The sequence below is a fragment of the Oncorhynchus nerka genome, linkage group LG9b, assembly GCF_034236695.1.
Source record: "Oncorhynchus nerka isolate Pitt River linkage group LG9b, Oner_Uvic_2.0, whole genome shotgun sequence".
In the NCBI taxonomy this organism is placed as follows: domain Eukaryota; kingdom Metazoa; phylum Chordata; class Actinopteri; order Salmoniformes; family Salmonidae; genus Oncorhynchus; species Oncorhynchus nerka.
Genome location: NC_088424.1, coordinates 21,924,821 through 21,946,632, shown reverse-complemented (window position 1 = coordinate 21,946,632; position 21,812 = coordinate 21,924,821). Strand labels below are relative to the sequence as shown.

General features: G+C 41.0%; 2 protein-coding genes across 2 annotated transcripts; both read left to right on the top strand.

Moving 5' to 3' along the window:
• Positions 1-3,764: 3,764 nt before the first annotated feature.
• Positions 3,765-15,774, top strand: LOC115114431 (tyrosine-protein kinase Lyn-like). The gene is made up of 13 exons (XM_029642665.2): positions 3,765-3,920; positions 6,814-6,950; positions 7,456-7,510; positions 7,676-7,781; positions 7,962-8,060; positions 8,230-8,333; positions 8,454-8,603; positions 9,018-9,170; positions 10,785-10,967; positions 11,133-11,209; positions 13,301-13,454; positions 14,287-14,418; positions 14,856-15,774. The coding sequence occupies exons 2-13, from the start codon at positions 6,819-6,821 to the stop codon at positions 15,056-15,058; spliced, it is 1,548 nt and encodes a 515-aa protein (XP_029498525.1). The 5' UTR covers positions 3,765-3,920; positions 6,814-6,818; the 3' UTR covers positions 15,059-15,774.
• Positions 15,775-16,110: 336 nt separating this feature from the next.
• Positions 16,111-21,714, top strand: LOC115114433 (uroporphyrinogen decarboxylase-like). Its single transcript, XM_029642666.2, has 10 exons — positions 16,111-16,290; positions 17,028-17,140; positions 17,294-17,373; positions 17,466-17,528; positions 17,737-17,934; positions 18,141-18,302; positions 19,397-19,531; positions 20,089-20,189; positions 20,427-20,493; positions 21,119-21,714. Exons 1-10 carry the CDS (start codon positions 16,268-16,270, stop codon positions 21,278-21,280), a joined length of 1,104 nt encoding a protein of 367 aa, XP_029498526.1. The 5' UTR covers positions 16,111-16,267; the 3' UTR covers positions 21,281-21,714.
• The last annotated feature ends 98 nt before the right edge of the window (positions 21,715-21,812 follow it).

Below are 21,812 nucleotides of genomic sequence, written 5' to 3'. Positions count from 1 at the left end.
CCACCATCATGTATTTTATCAGCAGTGTAACAAAGCAGACCATCACCTATTTGGTAACACATTGACCTGGTTACTTAGCAGTGGGAGATCTAGCGATAGCCTTTTATTGCATATCTACTACTATAAAAAGCTACGTCCGTGTTTGCTGTTATTAGAAGATAAGAAGTATACTGAGTATAGAAAAAGTATGTGAACCCTTTGGAAGTACCTGGATTTCTGCATAAATTGGTCATAAAATTTGATCTGATCTTCATTAGCTTTTGGAGAAGTCATTCGCCTCGGGGTTCACCTACTTTTTTATTAGTTTAAGCACACTGTGTTTGCCTATTGTTGTGACTTAGTCACAACAATAGGCAAACACAGTGTGCTTAAACTAATAAAAAAGTAGGTGAACCCGAGGCGAATGACTTCTCCAAAAGCTAATTGGAGTCAGGAGTCAGCTAACCTGGAGTCCAATCAATGAGACGAGATTGGAGATGTTGGTTAGAGCTGTCCTGCTCTCTAAAAAACATTCACAAAATTTGAATTTGCTGTTCACAAGAAGCATTGCCTGATGTGAACCATGCCTCAAACAAAATAGATCTCAGAAGACATGCATAAAGTTGGGAAGGGATACAAAAGTATCTCTAAAATCCTTGATGTTCATCAGTCCACGGTAAGACAAATTGTCTAAAAATGGAGAAAGTTCAGCACTGTTGCTACTCTCCCTAGGAGTCGAGGTCCTGCAAAGATGACTGCAAGAGCACAGTGCAGAATGCTCAATGAGGTGTCAGCTAGACTTACAGAAATCTCTGGAACATGCTAACGTCTCTGTTGACGAGTCTACGATACGTAAAACACTAAACAACACTTCAACTGAAGAAAATACACCTGACCTCAACCCAATTGAGATGCTGTGGCATGACCTCGAGAGCAGTTCACACCAGACATCCCAAGAATATTGATGAACTGAAACAGTTTTGTAAAGAGGAGTGGTTCAAAATTCCTCCTGACCGTTGTACAGGTCTGAATCCGCAACTACAGAAAGCGTTTGGTTGAGGTTATTGCTGCCAAAGGATGGTCAACCAGTTATTTAACGCTAATAAAACTAAATGCATGCTTTTCAAACGATCGCTGCACGCACCTGCCCGCCCTACTAGCATCACTACTCTGGACGGTTCTGACTTAGAATATGTGGACAACTACAAATACCTAGGTGTCTGGCTAGACTATAAACTCTCCTTCCAGACTCATTAAACATCTCCAATCCAAAATTAAATCTAGATTCGACTTCCCATTTTGCAACAAAGTTGTATACCCTCGTAAAACGGACTATCCTACCGATCCTCAACTTTGCCAGGTCATCCATAAGTCTTTGCTAGGTAATGCTCTGCCTTATCTCAGCTCATGATAACAACACCCACCCATAGCACACACTCCAGCAGGTATATCTCACTGGTCATCCCCAAAGCCAACACCTCCTTTGGCTGCCTTTCCTTCCAGTTTATTTATTTAATTAGGCAAGTCAGTTAAGAACAAATTCTTATTTTCAATGACGGCCTAGGAACAGGGGCAGAACGACAGATTTGTACCTTGTCAGCTCGGGGATTCGAACTTGTAACCTTTCAGTTACTAGTCCAACACTCTAACCGCCCCAGTTCTCTGCTGCCAATGACTGGAGCAAATTGCTGAAGTTGGAGACTTATATTTCCCTCACTAACTTTAAACAACAGCTACAGTATCTGAGCAGCTAACCGATCGCTGCAGCTGTACACGGCCCATCTGTAAATAGCCCATCCAATCTACCTACCTCATCCCCATATTGTTTTTATTTACTTTTTTGCTATTTTGCACACCAGTATTTCTACTTGCACATCATCTGCTGCACATCTATCACTCCAGTGTTAATTTCTATTTTTCTATTGTGTTATACGTTTCTTTATTCCATGTGTAACTCTGTGTTGTTGTTTGTGTCGCTTTGCTTTATCTTGGCCAGGTCGCAGTTGTTAATGAGAACTTGTTCTTAACTGGCCTACCTGGCTAAATAAAGGTGAAATAAAAAAAATATTAAATCCAAGGGTTCACATACTTTTTGCACTGTGAATGTTTACACGGTGTGTTCAATAAAGACATGAAAATGTATAATTGTTTGTGTGTTATTAGTTTAAGCAGACTGTGTTTGTCTATTGTTGTGACTTAGATGAAGATAAGATCACATTTTATGACCAATTTAGGCCGAACTATACTTTTTCTTGCCACTGTATTTAGAGCTAGCTACATTAGCCCAAGTCATCAGTTGATCAATTGATACTACTTGACATTAGATAATGGCACTAGGCCCCTATTTATTTTATATTAGAGTTAGTGAGTCTAGTTCTTTGTATGTTTCATTCTCTATAACCAGAGTCTAGGGGAGTCTGGCTCTGTGTGTGGCCTCAACTGTTACTGTCAGACCAGTGTGGTCTAGCCAAATGGAAGCTTACATGTCAATGCACAGAATAGTTCTTCTATTTTGAAGACGTGCTGGCTACTCTGTCAAGAATAGCCTTGGCAGTTTTGCAGTGATACATGTTTTACTCTTTATTTTGATTAAAGAACACATTTTCTTGGATGATCTATTGTATTAAAGCTAACCATGCCATCTTACTTTGCCCTGTTCTCAACATTGGCTTTTTTTGTGTGTGGACATTTTCGTTTACATGTTAGCTACACACTGGATATACATTTGAGTCATTTAGCAGACACTCGTATCCAGAGTGATTTACAATTTGTGCATTCATCTTAAGATAGCTAGATGAGGCAACACATAAAAATTGTATCAAGTACATTTTCCCTCAACAAAGTATTTATCCGCATAGTCAGTGCTTGGAAAATATGACATGGTCATCAGGCTTCAGCAAATAGACAGTCAGCTGAGGGAGGACGTGTTGAAGTTGGCCTCGGTGATGCTTGGGTCAACATATGTGTCTCTCTCTCTCTTAATGAGCTCAGCACCTGCTGGGCAGGCACCCTGCATCACAGCAGTGACCAGACCTGCTGTTTGCAGCCTGGCCAACAGTTAAACCCTATTGATTCTGCATCAGTTGAGCTGATGTGTTGATAGCTATTAAGATATCTCTATGACACTGAAGCCTCCCACTGGGCATAGATGTCAATTCAACATCTAGTCCATGTTGGTTCAATGTAATTTAATTGAAATGACGTGGAAATAACGTTGATTCAACCAGTGTGGGCCCAGTGGTCTGGGCCTGCCTACCGAAGAAGAGTGCATGCGTATCTAAGCAGACAATAAAAATCACATATCACACTATCATGTTTTTCAGACAGCTATTATATTATTTAGTATGTCTTATGATGTCACTAGATTGTTTGTTTTTTTGTCTATTTTTTTAGCTTGAAAAAGAATATTGGCCCCTGCAGAATTGCAAGAGAAACATGGCCACATCCTTATTTCTAGTATCTTTTGGGGAAATTAATATATTGTTTTGGCTGACTCTTCGTCATACTGCTTCTCACTAATAACAACACACAGGCAGTAGTTCCACAATGTCCCCTCTGTCCACTTCATACATTGTAGTGCCTTTGACTTTATAAAACAAATAACCAAGTGTAAGGTAAAGGGTATGTAGTAAATATATGACTTTGACCTCAAACGACCTGCGTAATTAGCATGATGTTTGAAGATGTTGGACACTCAAATGTGTTCAGTTGTGCGCTATTATGCAAATACTTTGGACGAATGAACATTGTACCAGGAAGTTACAGTAACAAAAAAAAATCCCGACAATTTAACATGAATTTCCTCATTGTGTTCGGTGAATGTAACAGTCTATGACAGTCCATTCTCGGCTCTAATGAAGAGCAAGACATACGAAAGTTACGGATTACAACTATTTTCTTTATTTGGCCAAAACGCATCTATAACTAGTGACATTTGACAGGTAAGTCTAGCCTACATTATGGCATTGCACCTCTGTTCTATAGCCTAGCTGTTTAAAAAAAAGTTATCAGCAGTTTAAAAAGAAAATCAAGCATGACTTCATTTTTATTTCTATAGACACTAGGCTAGTCCGTTTATTTGGCAAAATAGTCCACCTTTTCTGTTAAAAAAAATCGTGATACGATCCACATAGTTTAGTGCGCAAGTTTAAATTGTTCTGAAACCTTTGTCTAAAGAAATTGGTGTGTGTACAAACTTGGCGTAGCCTGTATTTTCAAGTTGGGATGTTTTAAGCGTGGACATATTATTACCTCAAAGTATGTGTTTTAAAGAAAGAATTTCAACTGTAGACTGCACTGTGCAGCTTGCCTCGTAAACCTGATCCCAGTAGCGGTGATACATTGTCCGAGGCAACAAGTCTGCGGTGGGAGACTTCTATGCAATAGGTTCCTATCACCACCCCGCTCACACTTCACAATGGTGTGATGGACATTCCTGTCGTGTGCACGCCCACACGGGCTGTGCCCTCTAAAGTGTATGAGGCATGGTCTAAGTGTGTTTTTATGTATTCAACATTATTAAATGGAATTGCATTTTCTGCACTGTTTAACCAACTTAACTCATATAGAAAATGGAATATTCCTTGACCTAAATAACACCAGACAGAAATACATGCAGAGGGTTTTTCACTTTTCTGACAAAAGACAGTGGCTGGTCAAATGAGGAAGTGTACCGAAGCCACAGTAGCACATATCCTCTGTATTTGTCTTCTTCTACGCTGTCTGCAGCCATTTCCTGGCTGTCGTATAAATAACCAGGCAAGATCAGCCTCAACACTTGTGACAGCCAGAGCCCGAGACCCGAAGGACCCAACAGGGTTGTTTTCTTATCACAGATATCTTGCTTAATGGTCTAATGCATTGCCCATATCATCCAACAACAGTGCATTAGTACAACCAAATGCTACGGTTCACAATCAGACGTCCATTATATAAACGCAACATGTAAAGTGTTGGTCCCATGTTTCCTGAGCTGAAATAAAAGATCCTAGAAATGTTCCACATGCACAAAAAGCTTATTTCTCTCAACCCAGACCACGTGTAACCACGTCAGCCCAGGACCTCCACATCCGGCTTCTTCACCTGCGGTGTAGTCTGAGGGGGTGCTGAGGATTATTTCTGTCTGTAATAAAGCTCTTTTGTGGGGGAAAACTCATTCTGATTGGCTGGGCCTGGCTCCCAAGTGGGTGGGCCTATGCCCTCCCAGGCCCACCCATGGCTGTGCCCTTGCCAAGTCACGTGAAATCCATAGATTAGGGCCTAATGAGTTTATTTAAATATACTGATTTCCTTCTATGAATTGTAACTCAGTCAAATCTGTGAAATTGTTGCATGTTGCATTTATATTTTTGTTCAGTATAGTTTCTGACCTGGTTTCCATTTGGGGTAAATGAAATACAAGACTAAGACAAATGAATGGTGTGCCTTTAAGCTGTTAGTTGGCCAGAAAGAAAAACGGATAAATATTTTTTTAGGGATCCGAAGTTTGAGGAAACAGCAAAGGAAGAAAACACCTCACACTCTGATAAAATCAATTTGAATTTTGACTGGAATAGTTCATAACAAATAAATGTTTTCCCTCCCTCAGTTTCAGTGACCCACTGGTTTGAGATCAAACGATAGGCCTACTGTGTTAATCATATTATTTTGTAGCTCTTGATATAAGACGATATCTGTAACTTATAACTGAAATCATTGGAGAATTCTCCTGGACACTGAGCATTGGAGTGTCATGGGAGTGTCATTGGAGTAAATGTGTTTTGACACAGGAAATCATGTGTTGCCCCTGATATCAGTGAACCAGCTGTACAACCCTGTTTCCTTCCGGTAGGATACAAACTGCGGCTTGTATCGTATGTCTATGGTATTAATGTACTGTACATAGAAAAGCATGTACACATCTAAGATCGTTACCTTCACAGTATTGTTGTTACACTCAACCACTGCTGCTCCAAACTCCACGCACATGTGTGTGTGTGTGTGTGTGTGTGTGTGTGTGTGTGTGTGAAAGAGCGTGTGTGAGAGAGAGAGAGAAAGATACTGATTTACAACCACTGCTGGTTGTATATATATATAAAAACCCACTCTTCTATTTTGAGATGTAACTTAATTTTCAATCCCCGCTGAATCAAGTGGTGTTGTAGTGTAGTACAGTAAAGACCTCAACTCCCCTGAGCTATCATGTCTAACTGATCCCAGCTGTTGAGACAGAAAGAGCCTAACTCAAATATCCCTAGTTAGTGCCTACAGGCTTGTTTCTCAGATATGTGTACATGGTCTGAATATGAAACCCTTTTTAATTTCCAAGCCGAACAAATCAGGACTTAAATCAGGACTTATCAGGACTTGACCATGTACAAACACTGTTAATGTTTGTGAATATATAAACGTTAAATTAGCGAGTGAGGTTTGATCTGTGTTAGGTTGCAGTGCTGTTAATGTTAAGGCAAATAAATAGGCACAGTTGAATCCTGATCAGTGCACTTTGATTAATTGTCAACTCTGTTGTGCACTGTCATTATGACATAGACCCAAGCCATTACATTTATCAGGACTTCTCTCAGCTACTGTATGTATTAATAAGTCATTTGTGTTTATGAACAGTGGTCATGTGTACAGTAGGTCTCACACACACAGCCACACTGTCAATGTTTATCTATGTTTGATTTTGTTTCTTGATAATCATCTGGGTTAGGTTTCTCGCCACTCATTCCTTCATGGGCATTTTGTTGGAATATTGAAATGATGAATAGCAAGCTTTGCTCAAAATTCTATGTGCCCATCTGTGGTTTTAACCAATGGAAAAAAAGTTAACTTCTGTGTCTTTCCCAACAGACACCATGGGTTGTAAAAAATCCAAGCTAAATGACGGTCTGAATGGAGGTGTGCTTGATGGCAAGAACCAACGGCCAGTACGTCCTGACCAAACTGTATATGTGAGAGATCCCACCTCCAGTAAACCAAATGCTACAGTAAGTAGTACTGTCAGTGGAAACAGTATTTCGTAGTGATTATTCTTGTAGTGATTACTAATGTAATCACTGCAAAAAAATCCCTGACCTGGAAACAATTGACACAAATGGTTCAAGTGTGTTATTAATGAATCTTTGAAAATTGAAAAAGTTACCAAATTATCAATGTTTTTATTTAAATGGACCCAATAGCACAAATGTAAATTTCCAGCCCTCTCTCTCTCTCTCTCTTTCTCTCTCTCTCTCTCTCTCTCTCTCTCTCTCTCTTTCTCTCTCTCTCTCTCTCTCTCTCTCTCTAACTCTCTCTCTCTCTCTCTCTAACTCTCTCTCTCTCTCTCTCTCTCTCTCTCTCTCTAACTCTCTCTCTCTCTCTTTCTATTTCATCTGTTCACTTTAGATTATCCTTTGATCCAAACTACTGTTCGTAGATTAGCACAATGAAACCATAACAACATTTGGAAAACTACTGTTCAGAGTAGTGATTTGAAATCATCTCTTGATACAGAGTAACTCACCTCCTGGAGGTCTCCTGCCTGGTCAGGTGTTCATGAAAATGGAAGGTATGCTTGTTGTATTTCTTTATTGCACATTATTACAGTAATATTTGATGCAGAGCAAATATTGTATGGTGGTTCCATTTCTTCTGCAGTGCATTGTGCAGTGCATTATTCCAATACTATTTGATTGCAGACAAATGTTCCCACTGTCCCTCTTATCTCACACAGAGCAATCTGAGTCTGGTAAAATAGTTATTGCACTATACCCATATGATGCAAAACACAAAGACGATTTGGGATTCAAGAAGGGGGAAAGGCTTAAGGTTCTTGAAGAGTAAGTGCCTGTTCTCCATATTTGAGTGTGTTGGATTTTATACATAAACCAATCCAATGTAGGACTAAGAGGAATATTGCTTGTTCAAGCATTTTATAAAAAGATAATAGTGTCATCATTGAATAGGTATATTCTTGTTGTGCCCTTTATTGACATCATATGAATCAAAACTGTTCTCAGGCATGGTGAATGGTGGAAGGCTCAGTCTCTGACCTCTAAGAAGGAAGGGTTCATACCCTCCAATTATGTTGCTGAGGCCAATACCATGGAGACAGAGGAGTGAGTGTCGACATCACAATTACTTTTACACATTCCTCTCAGAGCCAACAAGGTTTTCTATTCACTCTTAATAGATGCACATCCTGTAGCTGTTATTTTCCGTTCATTTCAGGGGAAGATTGGATTTCTAATTTGTGTCACTATAGTATTGTTTTTCTGTTCTGTGTAGATGGTTTTTTAAGGATATTACAAGGAAGGACGCAGAGAGACAACTTTTGGCGCCTGCAAACAAAGCAGGATCTTACCTCATTCGTGAGAGTGAGACATCAAAGGGTAAGGACCCACTGGAGAAACTATGTCTTTCTAAGGAAAATAGATGGTCCATGAATCACTCTATTGTATTTGGATGTCTGAATATGAGTATAATTGCGATGTTGTGTTTCTCTTCGCCAGGAAGTTATTCCATGTCTATCAGAGATGTGGATGCCCAAGGGACCGACGCTGTGAAACATTATAAGATCCGCACGCTGGATAACGGAGGCTTCTACATCTCTCCTAAAATCACATTCCCTGACATTGGCAGCATGATAAAACATTATCACAGTGAGTACCACTGTATTGGAGCCCACCTGTAATATGACACAAACTTAAACATTTTTATTTTACTAGGCAAGTCAGTTAAGAACAAAATCTTATTTTCAATGACGGCCTAGGAACAGTGGGTTAACTGCCTGTTCAGGGGCAGAACGACAGATTTGTACCTTGCCAGCTCGGGGGTTTGAACTTGCAACCTTCCGGTTACTAGTCCAACGCTCTAACCACTAGGCTACCCTAGTGGTATCTTGCTTGATTACTCTTCACTTAGACCAATTATGTCCATAAACTCTTCTTGGCTTCTTTCAGATTTAAACTTTCAACTTCTCTATTCACTAAAAGTAAATAAAGAATATCTTGTCTAAAGAATATAGTAATGTCACTCTGCTATGTCTCAACATTGGTTTGTTGTGTGCTTGCCAGAACAATCGGATGGTCTCTGTCGAAAGCTGGAGAAGGCCTGTGATAAACCCAAAGCTCAGAAGCCATGGGACAAAGATGCCTGGGAGATCTCCAAGGAGTCCATCAAGATGGTGAAGAAACTAGGAGCCGGACAATTTGGTGAAGTGTGGATGGGTGAGTCAACGAAAGATGCTCCCTGTCTGTTGGAGGAGTGTGTTATGTATGTGTGTGTAAGTGTACAGCAGTGGTTCCCAACCTTTTTCGGTTACTGTACCACCAACGTGATTTTGCTCTGCCTGGAGTACCCCTGAGGTACCCCCTCATGTACATTTTATCAGTAGGCCTATGGTCTCTTGAGTCTTCCTAAGTACCCCCTGTGGATAGGCCAAGTACCCCCAGGGGTCCTAGTACCACTGGTTAGGAACCACTGTTGTACAGTATGTGACTGTGTGTCATTTCACCAAGAACATAGTAGTGGTGATTATCAGATATCCCAAATTAGTAAGTCATCTTTATTGTAATGTAAGTGGATGCATGAGTCATGGCAGACCTTTGGTCAGAATTCTCCATAGTTTTTGAATGGTATCACTTTATTGTGGTGTAATTGTATCAGGGTTAGGGCAGCTGAGACAGACAGACAGTCAAATGTTGATCCTACTGTCTCTATGAGATTGTGAGCAGCCGTAGAGAGTGGAGGGATGGGACTGGTACAAGGAACTGTTGGTGCTGTTATCAGAGGCATCTATAGAGGAAATGTGAGTATGTCTGACTTCGAATTTGCATTGGATTTTGTTATTATTCAAGTCCTCCCTTCCCGCACCTCAGCCTTGATGAATTGCAGGAAGTTGTCATCTTTGCAAATATCCAAATGGACTGTGGGGCTCCTGTACGGCGCTCAAGATGTTTCCTTTGTTTTCTCTGAACTCATTGGCTTTAAGGGCTTTTCCTATGGCACAGTGAGCCAGCCAGCCAGATGGAGCTGTCGACAGTCCTGTTTCCTCTCATTCACCTCTTTGCATTTGTTATGTCTCTGTAGAGTTTAGTCCCCTCTTCTCTATGAAAACGAGGAATTAAGAGGCTTAGATTAGGATGAAGTTCAGTGCTTGTTCAGCTAGCACCGTGGAAACAATAAAATTGTTGGAGACTTATGTGATAAAGGAATGCTATTCTGGACGGAGGGTTCAAAATGCTCAAACTTGTACTGAAACTCCCCTTGTTAATCAGTAATATATACAGAGAAACTCCCTAGCTTGTATTTTATTATGTGCATTCCAAATAGCACCCTATTCCCTACATAGTGCACTACTTTTGACCAAATCTCTATGGGCCCTGGTCAAAAGTAATACACTATATTGGGAATATGCTGTCATTTGGGACGTACACTTAGAGTTATTGTTTTGAATCAATGGTCTCTCTAGCAGTTCTATCATCATTCCCCTGAGGCGTCTTACAGTTGATGTTTGTTCAGAGTGCAGTGAAGCTGAAACATGAAAATGTATCTGTCTCAAGGCTCCTGCTGTCTACTTTTAGCTCTCTCAAACAAACAGTTTTTTTCTGAACTGTTACAGCTTAATTCCTTCGTTCTATTTATTGAGTATGAACTGCGCTTCACTACTCGATGTCACTGCCATTGGTTCCCTTGTTGCTTAATCGTGTGAAACTGTTTATGTGAAATCTTCCAATCAAAATGTCATTCAAATAAAAAGACAAACAAATACAGTAGATAGCCCTAGAGGTCAGAAGACATTTTTATATACTTCATACTGTGTAAATCCCTCCTTGTTGCAGCGTTCTACAACAACACGACTAAGGTGGCAGTGAAGACACTGAAGCCAGGCACCATGTCAGCTGAGGCCTTCATGGAGGAGGCTAACCTGATGAAGACCCTGCAACACGACAGACTGGTGCGTCTCTACGCCGTCGTCACCAAGGTCGAGCCCATCTACATCATCACAGAGTACATGTCCAATGGTAAAACACCCTTCATGTCCAATTCCTAATCATTTTGCCGACATGTTTTCATCAATACACACCATTTGATGTTACATAAGTTATATAAGTGTTCTGTAAGTCACCTTTGCACATTTTCATTGGTTTGATTTCTATTCCTCCATTTTGTTTCTTTCCTTTTTTTAGGTAGCCTCTTAGATTTCCTAAAAAGTGAGGTAGGCTGCAAAGTTCAGCTACCTAAGCTCATCGATTTCTCTGCACAGGTAATGCATGTTCTTCTTTACATCTCTATATGTCACAAGGATTGAGATTATTGCTCAACTTTACAGACATTTCCACTTAAGAAATAGATGATGATGTCAGTTTTTCCATTGGTAAACCAGAAAGAGGAATAGCAACTAAATACTATTTGGTGAAGTACTTTCCAAATGAGTTGCAACAAACTAAGAACATAGAAGTGACAAGTGAAGACCATCCTGTGGTGCCTCACACACGCCTATTAAAGTATGCGCCTCATGGAAGTATAAGAAATGTGATTCAACCAAACAGTCAATACACAAAATGATGATCCATAAGGTACCATTGATAACATGCCTCCCCAAAGAAGTAAACTACCTAAAAAAAGGTCACACATTTTGAAAGGAATATACCTCATTCCATGTAGATCAGTACACTTGAGATACTAATTAGTTCAATAGAAATTCCTAATGAACTTTAATCAAGTCTTTGTGGATTGACTGAGAGGTGTGGTCAGTTCAGGATTGGGAAAACTGCATCTAGCCACAGTTGCACAACGTGTTAGACAAAGTGAAAGAGGATGCAGTTGGGGAAATGAAACAATTGTCTGATTACCAGATCAACCCTTTCCCAGAATGGACTCAGCCAGCTCACTTAAACCTGTTGAGTAATAACCAAGTCAAATGGTTGGTAGCTAATTCAATTCTACCAAGAGGTAAAATACAAACATTAACTACTCTATGTATACAAAGGTATGTGGACATCCCTTCAAATGAGTGGATTCGGCTATTTCAGCCACACTAGTTGCTGACAGGTGTATAAAATCGAGCACACAGCCATACAATCTCCATAGACAAACATTAGCAGTAGAATGGCCTTACTGAAGAGCTCAGAGACTTTCAACATGGCACCGTCATAGGATGCCACCTTTCCAACAAGTCAGTCATCAAAATTCTGCCCTGCTAGAGCTGCCCCGGTCAACTGTAAGTGCTGTTATTGTGAAGTGGAAACGTCTAAGAGCAACAACGGCTCAGACGCGAAGTGGTAGGCCACACAAGCTCACGGAACGGGACCACAGAGTGCTGAAGTTTGTAGCGTGTAAAAATCACCTGTCCTCGGTTGTAACACACACTACCGAGTTCCAAACTGCCAGCTTCATGAAATAGGTTTCCATGGCCGAGCAGCCACACACAAGCCTAAGATCACCATATACAATGTCTAGCATCGGCTGGTGGCTTAATGGAAGCAAGTCCCCGCAGAAATGTTCCAACATCTAGCGGAAAGCCTTCCCAGAAGAGTGGAGAATGTTATAGAAAAAAATAAAACCATTATTTAACTAGGCAAGTCAGTTAAGAACAAATTATTATGTACAATGGTGGTCTACCAAGAGGCAAAAAGCCTCTTGCGTGGACAGGGATTCATAAAAAAAAAATAAAAAAAAACATAGGACAAAACACACATCACGACAAGAGAGACACCACAACACTACATAAAGAGAGACCTAAGACAACAACATAGCATGGCAGCAACACATGAAAACACAGCATGGTAGCAACCCAACATGGCAGCAGAACAACATGGTAGCAGCAGAAAACATGGTAGAAACATTATTGGGCAGAGACAACAGCACAAATGGCAAGAAGGTAGAGACAACAATACATCACGCGAAGCAGCTACAACAGTCAGTAAGAGTGTCCATGATTGAGTCTTTGAATGAAGAGATGGAGATAAAACGGTCCAGTTTGAGTGTTTTTTGCAGCTCGTGCCAGTCACTAGTTGCAGCGAACTGAAAAGAGGAGCGACCCAGGGATGTGTGTGCTTTGGGGAACTTTAAGAGAGTGTGACTGGCAGAACGGGGAATGAGATGTTTGACGAGCAGGTGTCCACAGACCTTTGGTCATGTGGTGCATGTTGTGCAGCATTGCACATTTGCCATACTGAATTTTTGTCAGAAGAGAAGTCTAGTTATTAACCATTTTCAGTACTGTTTTATGGGAACGAAACGACACAAGTCAGTCGGAAGGTTTGACTAATTTGGGTCGAATGCTGAATTGAGTTTCATCTCAGATAGATAGGTACTTTATTAATCTCTGAGGGGAACTTTCATCAATTTTCAGATTGCGGAGGGAATGGCTTACATTGAGAAGAAGAACTACATCCACCGTGACCTGAGAACAGCCAATGTCCTGGTGTCTGAGAGTTTGCTGTGTAAAATAGCTGACTTTGGCCTTGCTAGAGTTATAGAAGATGACCAGTACACAGCCAGAGAGGGTGAGCCTTCCGTCTGTGCATGCTAGAATTAGATAGTACAATATTAATACTGTACTTTGGCCATACTGTTATACATATGTGTGATTCATGTGATAACATTCATGACTGATTAATTATGCATCATGAGTTTTTCCCAAAATGATTTGTCTAGTGTCACATCTTTGGCTGAGCAAGACAGTATAGAGAAATTCCCTGTTGCTCTCTAGAGTTATTACAGTAGTGTAATTGTGTATATTTTGTAAGATCGTATCTGTAGAGACTAGTACCGCTGAGGGACATGATGTTGATGTTTATCTAAGGGACTTGGATCAGGCTTTGCATAGTGTGTTTGTTTTTTGTTATGCCAATGAGGAAGTAGAGGTACATATCAGCAATGTAAACATGCTAGAAGCAAACTGGTTATCATTGCATATTGGTTTGTACAAGTAACAGTAACAGTATAAGTAACAGTATAACTTTAGACCGTCCCCTCGCCCATACCCGGGCGCAAACCAGGGACCCTCTGCACACATCAACAACAGTCACCCACGAAGCATCGTTACCCATCGCTCCACAAAAGCCGTGGCCCTTGCAGAGCAAGGGGAACCACTACTTCAAGGTCTCAGAGCAAGTGACGTCACCGATAACTAGCTAGCCGTTTCACATCCGTTACACAAGAATGCTTCTGTCAGCAGTCCAAACATGTACTAGTGTATATAATTTACATTTACATTTAAGTCATTTAGCAGACGCTCTTATCCAGAGCGACTTAATTGTACCTTGGTTGGTTGGTTAGGCAGATAAGTGTCAAACTATTCCGTCCTCTGAATATGTGAGTGTTTGCCCATTACAGGTGCAAAGTTTCCCATCAAGTGGACAGCACCAGAGGCCATCAACTATGGATCCTTCACTATCAAATCAGACATGTGGTCCTTTGGAGTCCTCCTGTATGAAATCATTACCTATGGAAAAATACCTTACCCAGGTAATTACATGCAACCTTATACACATAAACACACACGATACTTTCATATTTAAGACTAGCTACTCAAGCCTGATTTCCCCACGATATGCTGCCAAATATAGAGTTTGAATTAACGGAATAATAGGCGTTAACATATATTTATCGCCATCTGCTGGCTAATGACAGATATTGCATGAGATCATTGAGTGGTATTCTCCAGAGAAGGACCCTGTATTTGGTTTGATGTTATTTATTGTGATGCGTTAGGAAATACCAAATACCTGCTGACTTTATTTGTATTTTTTATTTGTATTTTTTTCCGCTATTGATCAACCATTTTCCCCACAGAAATAAGAATTGGTCACATTTGCTTTTTTTTCTCAATTTGGGTCGACCTGCATTTCAGAGTATCTGCTTCGTCTCACTGAATCTTTCTGTTCCCTTTTTCCTTTTTCAAGGGATGAGTAATGGTGAGGTGATGACTTCAGTGCAGAGAGGTTATAGAATGCCCCGCCCTGAGAACTGTCCCAACGAGCTCTATGACATCATGACCAGTTGTTGGAAGAGCAAGCCAGACGACAGGCCTACATTTGACTACATCCAGAGTGTCCTAGATGACTTTTACACCGCCACAGAGGGCCAGTACCAACAGCAGCCCTAGGAAGTCAATGTTTGAGTCCCAATAGGGCTCTGGCCAAAAGTAGTGCACTATGTAGGGGATAGGGTGTCCTTTGGGATGTACATGCATCTGCCAATGTGCATACATCTACCAATGTGCTAGTTTCATTATGAAATAGTCAATCCACCAGCAACAATATCAGCTATTCAGCGGAAGTAGAGATATTGTCGGACAAGTTGACTGCTTGTTTATTTGTTAGGCAAGCCAAAGATGAATCTATGAACTCAACTTCATATTGAAGTATAGACCTGCTTGTGCATTTCAGCATTTCACAGAAAATGATTGAATAACAAATGGCTTACTGTTGACTGACTCTGATCAAACCTGTAGAATAATTATCACATTCAACAGCACAAAATAGACATTCTACCACATATTTATTATCACTTTAGCCATATCTGTTTGCCATGTTGAATTCAATCATACATTTTACCAGCACAGATGCTTACCTTTTCATCTATTACATTTCTATTTTTCTTTGTATTTCAAGGTACATTGATTTATTTTAGCAGCTGATCTTTTGGGTTATTTTCTGAATTACAGAAATAATGAGACTAATGATTTATTTCATGTATATTTGTTGTATTTTCGTTTTTTTTAAATGAGATATTGATGTGTGACATCACGTGATTGTATTAACCTGAATAAATGCAAATGATCTGTATCAATAAAAATACTTATTTGCAGATGTTTTATAATTTTGGCCTATTTTAAGTTATTTGAAAAGTGTCATCAGCACTAGAAATTATATTATATGCTATCAACTATTTATCGTCAGACAAGACAAGTGGCGTTCCATGTCCTCTTTTTGTACTAGCGCTTTTCAATTAATTCACTTCTCCATGCGATGTGAGATCTGATTTAAAATCAGATCACTTGAGTCAGTGAATTGACTTACAAAACATGAAAAGTATCAATCAAAAGATCTTATAAACGGACAACTACCGATAGATATCACAGTGCGCAATATACAAAATTCGGGGTTCGCGAGGCAAAAAGTTTAAACGTAACCATATTGGTCACATGACTTTCTAAAGATGGCCGCGCCCTGTAGCCGAGGGGTGTGACATAATTTTAGTTGTACAACATTCTGGATGATAGTTAAGAAGCAGGCAGCATTGTGCCACTGACATCTAGGACACGTAAACATAATTTATACACTTTCTCAACCATTGTATCATCTGTCCCATCATGGAAAATGACGATCTAATACTGTACGTATATTCTGTATACCTAGCTACTCTAAAGCAAGCAATCGTTAGCCGACTAGCTTACCATTTAGCTTGTATAGAATAATATACATTTTATTGGAAGCGTTACAAAACACTGAACCATTAGCTATCTATCTATTACTTCGACATTCAAGTGCATGCAGTGTTGTTTGTGTTCTTCTCATGCTTGATTGTAGCTAGCTAGTTCTTTTTTTAATTGTGTGCTAAGAAGCTAGCTAGTTAGCTACCCACCATTAACAGCTAACTGATCCAGCCAACTTTGCCTCAGTCACTAAAGGAACACGATGAAGACTTGCAGCATGTCACATTGAAGTATTGTCAGGGGTTAGGCTTGGTACGTAAAGCATTTGTGACAGTGTCACTATGAAGTTGCATGAGAAAGAGAGAACCTGCATAATTTCATTCAACCGTTTCACAATGTGCAGCTGATAACAGAGAGGGGGGACTTATCTTTTCAGATCACATGCTTCTACAGCACTCTATAGTGGGTGTGGCCAACACGATAGCTAGGATAAGGGGAGGAGTAGGCCTTGCCTCTGATAAGAATATGACCTCATTGTTAAAGTGGTGAAGAATATTACTAACTAAATGTGTCTGTACCTACCATCTACCTGTTTGAGTGAATGGGTGGGTTGGGAGGAGAAAAACTTCATGTTCTGTTTACATTGCTTTGACAATGTCTCATTCCATCTTTGACTTGATATTTTGTTTTTTTTTAGCCCCAAAGACTTCCCTAAGTTGAAGAATGATGCATTCCTCCGTGCATGCCATGGCCAGGAGACCAATCATGTGCCTGTGTGGTGTATGAGACAGGCTGGACGCTACCTGCCAGGTGGGCCTCACGACACCCTCATATTCACTTCACTGACATAAGAGACTAACATTAACAAGCACTAGGCTAAATAAAATATGAGTAGGTTGTTATTGTTTGAGGGGACCCATCCATCCTTTAATGAGTTGCTGGTATTGACATGTCTGTTTGTAGAGTTCCGTGAGTTCAGAGCTGGGAAGGACTTCTTTGAAACTTGTCGGTCACCTGCAGCCTGCTGCGAACTCACTCTCCAGGTAGCTATGCAGTACAGGTATAAAACGATCTACAAAACATCTTAGCCTTGATTAATAACGTTCACCTATTATTTTTTGGGGTCTTCTCACAGCCATTGAGACGTTTCCCATTTGATGCTGCCATCATCTTCTCAGATATCCTGGTTATCCCACAGGTAAGACTAGTCCTTGTCTGACAAAGATTTTTATTTGCCATTACTTTACTCACTTCAATTACAAGTGTTCTTCCTCCTTTTCCTCCTCAGTAAGAAGGTCATCTCTTTGTGTAGTATGTGGAGAGGAGGAAGCACATAACTCAGATACAGTATGAGGAATGGGAACTGCCCAATGAATGTCTGGGTGTATGTGTGTTCCTGCTTCCAGGCCATGGGTATGGATGTCCAGATGGTGGCAGGAAAGGGCCCTACGTTCCCAGAGCCCCTAAAGGAGCCAGAAGACCTGCTGCTCCTGCAGCCCAAGGTGGACGTCAACAAGGAGCTGGGCTATGTCTTCAAGGCCATCACATTGACACGCCACAAACTGGATGGCAAGGTCCCTCTGATCGGCTTCACTGGTGCCCCGGTGAGATCGCACGCACACACACACACACACACACACACACACACACACACACACACACACACACACACAGACGAAGAGAATACTTTTCAATAAATAATCTATTGGTTGCTTCAATCGTCAGAAGAAAAAAATGTGTTGTATTTTGGTGTTCTTAGACTAGTGGCTTCGGTAAAGTGGCCCATATCATCATCTGTTTTCCCTTGTAGTGGACCCTAATGGCCTATATGATTGAGGGGGGAGGTTCAACAACCCACTCCAAGGCTAAGCGCTGGCTGTACCGCCACCCTGAGGCCAGCCACAAGCTGCTAAAGATGCTGACAGATGTCATCGTAGAGTACCTTCTGGGACAAGTGGCTGCTGGGGCACAGGTAAGCTAGGCATCATGGGAGATTGAGTTCCAGCTGTATCTTACTACAGTTTATCCTCAGGTGCACTGCTAGCTCAGAGTTCTTGCAGATGGGAAAATTTACATTTACATTTAAGTCATTTAGCAGACGCTCTTATCCAGAGCGACTTACAAATTGGTGCATTCACCTTATGACCTCCAGTGGAACAGTAGTGCATCTAAATCTTTTCAGGGGGAGGGGGGGTGAGAGGGATTACTTTATCCTATCCTAGGTATTCCTTAAAGAGGTGGGGTTTCAGGTGTCTCCGGAAGGTGGTGATTGACTCTATTCAGGTGAATAGAGGGTAGATCATTTTATTTACAGCACTTAACTGGACAAGGAGAAGATGTTACACTTGCCAGATGACCATTAATTATTTGATAGCTCAATATCTAGGAACTGATAGAATGTTGATTTTATTCATGCAGGTCTCTTATAGGGCCCCTGGCATAGGCACATTATACAAAAGACATACACTGAGTGTACCAACCATTATGAACACCTTCCTATTGCGTTGAGCCCCCCAGCCTCAGTTCGTTAGGGCATGGACTGAACATGGTGTTGAAAGCGTTCCACAGGGATGCTGGCCCATGTTGACTCCAATGCTTCCAACAGTTGTGTCAAGTTGGCTGGATGTCCTTTGGGTGGTGGACCAGGAAGCTGTTGATTGTGAAAAACCCAGCAGCGTGGCACTTTTTAACACACTCAAACCGGTGCGCCTGGCACCTACTACCATACCCCGTTCAAAGGCCCCTACTACCATACCCCGTTCAAAGGCCCCTACTACCATACCCCGTTCAAAGGCAGTCACATATTTTGTCTTGGCCTTTCACCTTCGGAATGGCACACAATCCATGTCTGTCGTCTCAAGGCTTAAAAATCCTTCTTTGACCTGTCTCCTCCTCTTCATTTACACTGATTGATGTGGATATAACAAGTGACATCAAAAAGAGATCATAGCTTTCACCTGGATTCACCTGGTCAGTCTGTCATGGAAAGAGCAGATGTTCCTAATGTTTTGTACACTCAGTGTAGTGCTATGTAGATACATCCCCCCCATCCCTGTGTTTCCCCAGGCCTTGCAGGTGTTTGAGTCCCATGCTGGCTGTCTGGGCCCAGTGGAGTTCCAGGAGTTCTCCCTGCCCTACCTCAGAGACATCGCCCGTAAGGTCAAGGACCAGCTGAAGGAGTCAGGCCAGGATGTCCCCATGGTGAGCCCACACAGACTGTCATTCACACATCAACACAGACCTCCATTTTGTGGATTTTATGTCACTAGATTTTCAAGACAATCTTTTGTTTATCATCTCCTACGTTATAAAAGGCTTGCCGTTATTGCAGTGAGATATGTTGGCCAGTGTGATGTGATATTTCACCAGTAGATGGCACTATATGGTCAGATTTGTCTCTACAGGCGGCATCTTAAATAGTCAGAAATACATTAGAGTTTTTTTTTTATGCCTTGAATCATTATATAGCATGTCGTAGGTCTCAGAATCAGCAGTGTAGTGGCGGGTAAATGCAAGTTAACACAGTTCACCCAACTTTTTCTTGCCCAACAGTTAACCCACTTTTTTGCTGAAAAACGCAATGAAACGGTTACTTTTCTTTTCATGCCGACCTGAAGTCTTCGTTTTACCTGTACAACACTGCTCATAATTAAATATTTCACAATTGTTTTGTAATTTTAGTTTTTCACGGGTGTGTCTTTAAAGTTCCCTGGACCATTCTGTAACCCCCCCACCGTGTCCTGTATGTTCTGTTCCAGATTGTGTTTGCCAAGGACGGCCACTATGGTCTGGAGGACCTCTCTCAGTCCCACTATGAGGTTGTTGGTTTGGATTGGACCATCGATCCACGCTCAGCACGGTAATGGACATGAACCCTTTTCACAGAAAGCAATTGATGATTATGAATCATTCCCAGAGAGTTAGCTTCCTAGACAGTCAATGGGCGAGCCAACGTTTGCAAAAGACATTTTGTGTCATACGTTTAAATTGTATTGGATTCACAAGTTTATCCTGTCAACAGGGATGCCTGGCTTTGTCCACTGAACAGCTTGTAAATGAACTCTTCCTAACGAGCCTATTGTCTCTGTGATTTCAGAGAGCGGACGGGAGGAAAGGTTAGTCTCCAGGGGAACATGGACCCCTGTGCACTCTATGCCCCCAAGGTAAGCACTGGGTTTTTTCTGGATCAAAATGGGGCTTAGGTGGTGGGCGTGGCCAATGGTGCAGTCTCCAACTGAACATTTAAGGGCCCTCTTTGCCGCAGACAAACTTTTTGCTTTTTTAAAGCTAATTTCCTGCAATTTGACACTTTTTGCCATGGGGCGAAGAGAACATTTGACAGTTTTAAAGCAATATGAGTGACTCAAAATCAATGGGGGGCCCCATGACAAAAATACTCCTGAATGCATCATTTTTTTTGAATGCTTGATTCTCCCTGACTGTCTAGTTTTGGAGATGGTTAGTTCTCAAAGATTATCTTATTTAAAAATATACAAGTCCATTATCCTTTCTACATACTTCATATCTGGTTTTAGTCGTTTAAGTTTACACTGAAAACGTTTGACCATCCCGAAAATGATTTTATTATATTATTTAAAAAATAAATCTTGAATATTGACACGAGAAAACACATGGTACAGAGAGATGTTTTAGTACAAAGGTACTGTACAGTACAAGCACATGACCCAGCAACCATTGTGTTCTTGAGCCAGGCACTTGCTAACCCTGCTGCTCTTACTTATACGGCACACTTTCAAAAGCGATGCTCATTTGTCTCTGTTTCTACAGGAGCGTATATCAGAGATAGTGAAGAAGATGCTGGAAGGCTTTGGGACCAGAGGGTACATAGCCAACCTGGGCCACGGGCTGTACCCTGACATGGACCCAGAGAATGTGGGTGCCTTTGTAGAAGCTGTCCACACTCACTCTCGCCACCTCAATCTCAAGTAACACCCCCGTCACCAGGCAACATTGACCACAGTCATCATACTAGCAGAGAGCAGCGCCCAAAGAACTAAGCAACATTGCATTGGTTTATAGAGACAATGTATCATGTATTCACAGAAATCCAATCTACCAACAGGTCTTATCAAGTATGTTATCCCAGGACAAATCCAGACTATTCCACAAACAATCGGCCGTTTCCAGCTACAATAGTCATTTACAACATTAACAATGTCTACACTGTATTTCTGATCAATTTGCTGTTATTTTAATGGGCAAAAAATGTGCTTTTCTTTCAAAAACGAGGACATTTAAGTGACCCCAAACTTTTGAACGGTAGTGTGTGATTTTTCTTTTCTAAATAATATTTTGGTTATATTCTATAGATAATCCTTGGACAAAAGAAAAACATTAAAGTAGTGCACGACCTTGTAATATTTCCTATGTGTACCTCTGCTCCGTTTTTTCATCAGGTAGTTCATCTTACAACAACATGAAGGGTTTGTGATTATCTTGAAAGGTTGTGTGTTGGTCTCAT

What these genes read in the sequence shown, in the direction of transcription:
- LOC115114431 (XM_029642665.2), top strand. Translation starts at nt 6,819, where the DNA reads ATGGGTTGTAAAAAATCCAAGCTAAATGACGGTCTGAATGGAGGTGTG. An exon ending in CACAGAGTACATGTCCAATG is followed by an intron (nt 10,968 to 11,132) that starts GTAAAACACCCT and finishes TCCTTTTTTTAG; the next exon opens with GTAGCCTCTTAGATTTCCTA. An exon ending in TCATCGATTTCTCTGCACAG is followed by an intron (nt 11,210 to 13,300) that starts GTAATGCATGTT and finishes ATCAATTTTCAG; the next exon opens with ATTGCGGAGGGAATGGCTTA.
- LOC115114433 (XM_029642666.2), top strand. Translation starts at nt 16,268, where the DNA reads ATGGAAAATGACGATCTAATACT. An exon ending in TCGGCTTCACTGGTGCCCCG is followed by an intron (nt 17,935 to 18,140) that starts GTGAGATCGCAC and finishes TTTCCCTTGTAG; the next exon opens with TGGACCCTAATGGCCTATAT. An exon ending in GTGCACTCTATGCCCCCAAG is followed by an intron (nt 20,494 to 21,118) that starts GTAAGCACTGGG and finishes CTGTTTCTACAG; the next exon opens with GAGCGTATATCAGAGATAGT.